The sequence below is a fragment of the Apaloderma vittatum genome, unplaced genomic scaffold (assembly GCF_000703405.1).
Source record: "Apaloderma vittatum isolate BGI_N311 unplaced genomic scaffold, ASM70340v1 scaffold11761, whole genome shotgun sequence".
NCBI lineage: Eukaryota > Metazoa > Chordata > Aves > Trogoniformes > Trogonidae > Apaloderma > Apaloderma vittatum.
Window position 1 is genome coordinate 8,771 of NW_009700814.1, and position 3,484 is coordinate 12,254.

At 49.5% G+C, this 3,484-nt stretch overlaps 1 protein-coding gene across 1 annotated transcript in view; it reads left to right on the forward strand.

The window, feature by feature from the left end:
* The window catches only part of LOC104281033 (histone-lysine N-methyltransferase ASH1L-like), a gene marked incomplete at both ends in the record, with an annotated part of 11,577 nt that extends 8,349 nt beyond the window's left edge, over positions 1–3,228 (forward strand). Inside the window, 5 exons of the mRNA XM_009878882.1 lie at positions 252–424; positions 543–709; positions 1,938–1,978; positions 2,436–2,781; positions 3,175–3,228. Coding sequence (XP_009877184.1) covers positions 252–424; positions 543–709; positions 1,938–1,978; positions 2,436–2,781; positions 3,175–3,228 — 781 coding nt within the window. The remainder of the gene's footprint in view (positions 1–251; positions 425–542; positions 710–1,937; positions 1,979–2,435; positions 2,782–3,174) is intronic.
* Positions 3,229–3,484: the final 256 nt, after the last annotated feature.

The following is a 3,484-nucleotide window of genomic DNA, read 5'->3' on the forward strand; positions in this document are numbered from 1 at the left end:
ACGATGCTGCAAGAGGCTGCCCCGCCGGCAGCAGGGCCCCAGCATCTCCAAAAGTCACGCTGGGAATATTTCCGCTGACTGACGGGCGTCAGGTTGAACATCCACGTGACTTTTTGTCCCAGTTGTTGCGAAAGTGCAAGTCGGAGAATTCCAAATTAAGCGGAGGGCGTTAATAAAGTTGTACCGTGGACTTCAATAATCTTTTTCCCCCCCCCCTTCTGTTTTTCTCTTCCCCTTACACCCTCACGCAGAGAGGAGCGGTTCGCCTTCGGCCACCATTATTTCCGTCCACACGAAACACATCATTCCCCTTCTCGAAAGTTTTACCACAACGAGCTCTTCCGGGTGCCGCTCTACGAAATCATCCCCTTGGAGGCCGTGGTGGGCACGTGCTGCGTTCTTGACCTCTACACCTACTGCAAAGGTGAGGAAACCCAACGGGGTGAGAAATGCAATGCAGTACCCCTCCCTGATAACTTGCTCCTTGTTTCCTCTGCAATCCGAGTCACTTTTTTATTTTTCCAATTGGTTTGAAACCGCAGGGAGGCCAAAAGGCGTGAAGGAGCAGGATGTATATATTTGCGATTACCGCCTCGATAAATCGGCTCATCTCTTCTACAAGATCCACCGGAATCGTTACCCTGTGTGCACCAAGCCCTACGCCTTCGACCACTTCCCCAAGAAACTCACGCCCAAGAGAGACTTTTCAGTAAGTGTTTCTTTTCTCACTTTCCTTGAATCTTGCTAGAAAGCTGCACATCTTATTTTCGAAAGCCCCCGGTCCCTGTTTATGAAGGGAGCTCGGTAAACTGAAGGAAGGTGGCACAGTCTGGATGAAAAGGTGACTGGAAAGAGAGCTTGGAAAGAAAAATAGGCAGAGGTTCAAAGGCAGACAGGTGTGGAACAAACAGCGTAAGTTTGGAGATGGTGAAATGTAGGTGCTTTCATTTAAGGTGATTTCATTTAAGCCACTCGGGAGCGAAGGGAAGCTGAAAACTCGCTGTTCAGTTGCGATTCGTGACTGTAAAATAATTGCTCGTGTTCGTCAGCTTGTGTCGGGCTTTCTGCCCTTCAGTGTCGGTACTCCGGGTCGTAACCAACTCGCCTTGAAAAGGGCTTGCAGAATCGGGATTTCCCCAACAGAGAACAGTATCTCCCTGCTCCAGCAAATGCTGTGCCGCTCACTTTCTGTGTAATTATGGCTGAAAATGACTCTTCTGCCAAAAAGCAGCAGCAGCCAGATAGGCAGCAAATCATGAATCCCGTAACATCCCCTGTCTGACTGTCTCTTCTTTCTGCTGTTCACCGGCTCCGTGAAGTAGCAGCTCTTTATTAATAGAAACACAGAATCGTGGAATCATTAAGGTTGGAAAAGAGCTCTAAGATCGAGTCCAACTGTCAGCCCAGCACCACCGTGACCACTACACCACGTCCCCAGGTGCCACGTCTGCCAGTCTGTGAGCACCTCCAGGGACGGCGACTCCACCCCTGCCCTGGGCAGCCCCTTCCAGCGCTTCACCGCTCTTTCAGTGACGAAATTTGTCTTAGCATCTAATCTAAAGCTCCCCTGGCGCGACTCGAGGCAGTTGCACGTGTCCTGCTCTGTCTCTGAGCACAGCGGTAGCGGATCTGGCAAATCTGCAAGGCAGCGCTGCCCTCCCTGCGAGCACAGGGAGTTTAGAGATGGATCCAAACTCCTGCTGCTGGAAAGTGAGGGTGATTTTTATCACGGGGCTCTGTGGCTTGAAATTAAGTTAGAAGACGAGAAGGATCAGGTAATAAGCCTGGCTCTAATGGGCCCTTATTACGTGATTCCGCCTCCTCCTTTGCATTCCCAAAGTGTCAGGGTTGGCACTTCCAGAATATTTGAGAGACCGGCACCTCCTCGCACCGCGAATTTTCTTTGGTATTTACCGTAATCTTCGTTGTCGTTACAGCCTCATTACGTACCAGACAACTACAAGAGAAACGGAGGCAGGTGAGTCTTTCACCCACCAGATTGTTCGCTGAGGAGAGGTGAGAGAATCCTCTGGGTTCGTCAAGTGTCCTCTCGTCTTCCTGCCCATTTAGTTCTGTGGAAAAGAAAAACCAGTTTAAATTATTTAAAGCAGCACTCTGACCTTTCAAAGAGAGAAAAAAGTGAGGAGGGATAGAATATAGAAGCAGAAACACGGGGAAGTGCTGGAGTTGGCTGTTTAGGAAGAAAAAAACCTGTGCAAATGGAAATAGAAAAGCAATTTGGTGTTAACAGAGTGTATTTGGTGTCATGTAAGCACGGTTCCAGGGACGTGGCCTCTCGTAGGTGGGGACTGGTGGGTTTGAATCCCTGTGTTAAGTTGAAGGACCGAGATTCCCGAGAGTCCGTGACTCACCAGTCGTTGGTGAGAGCCTGAAAAAACGGGGTATTTAATTAAATGCCTTTTATTTTCTGCCAGATCGTCCTGGAAAACGGATCGCTCGAAACAGCAGATTAAAGACTTAAACCAAGAAGAAGATTCTCTTCCGCTCATTGAGGACGTGTTAGGAAACCAAGATCCAACTCCGAGCGAGATGCCCGGCCTGGAGGAGCCCGAAAAGGAAGCAGCTTCTGGTGAGACGTGTGAAACGGAGAAAAAGGTGGAGGAAGGCGGTTCCGAGGCGCGGCAGCTGTGCACTCCCGAGGAGAGACGGCACCTGCAGAGGGAGAGACTGAATCAAATCCTGCTAAACCTCCTAGAGAAAATCCCAGGGAAAAACGGTGAGATTTTAGGCTGCGATGACCCAGTCGGGATTCTTCTGCAGGTGCGGTTTGGGTTTTGAGAAACCGTCTTGATCGACTAAATGTTCTTGTCTGACTTCTAAAAGCCCCTTCCAGCCCAGCACATTCTGTGATTTTATGATTCTATGAATTCCTTGCCAGCTGCCGTCAATAATTAAGTTTTCGCTGCAGCGATGTTTTCTTCTGCGGCAGTTGCAGTTTCCACTAAATCCAAATGAAATTTCTTACCGCTGGGCTTTGTGTGATAGTTCTAGCACTGACAAAAACTTCCTGAAGACAAATTCCCCAAATTGTTCCGTGGTTACAGCTGAGAAACATAACAGACAAAGACTGAGGGGAATTTGGAAAGTCGCTTTTGACCTTTAAGGAGTTTTCCCTTGGGTTCTGAGTGACTTCTGTGGGTGCTCTCGAGTAAGGGCACGGTGGTCGCGCTGGCCGAGTACGTCCCTGGTTTGAATTTAAAGCCTAAGGTGAGATCCCTGTGGTCTCTTCGGTAGTCTTGGAGCTCATGCAGAACAATCACGGGCTCCTAGAATAATTCAGGTTGGACGGATCTTTGGAGCTCGTCTGGTCCAGGCGTGACTCAGTCAGGGCTGACGGTGAACTCAAGTTGCTCAGCGCCTTGTCAGGTGGAGTTTTCAACATCGCCGGGGATGGAAACATCCTGACAGAGCCATAAATGGGGAAATCACAGGATCACAGAGTGTTGGGGGTTGGAAGGGAGCT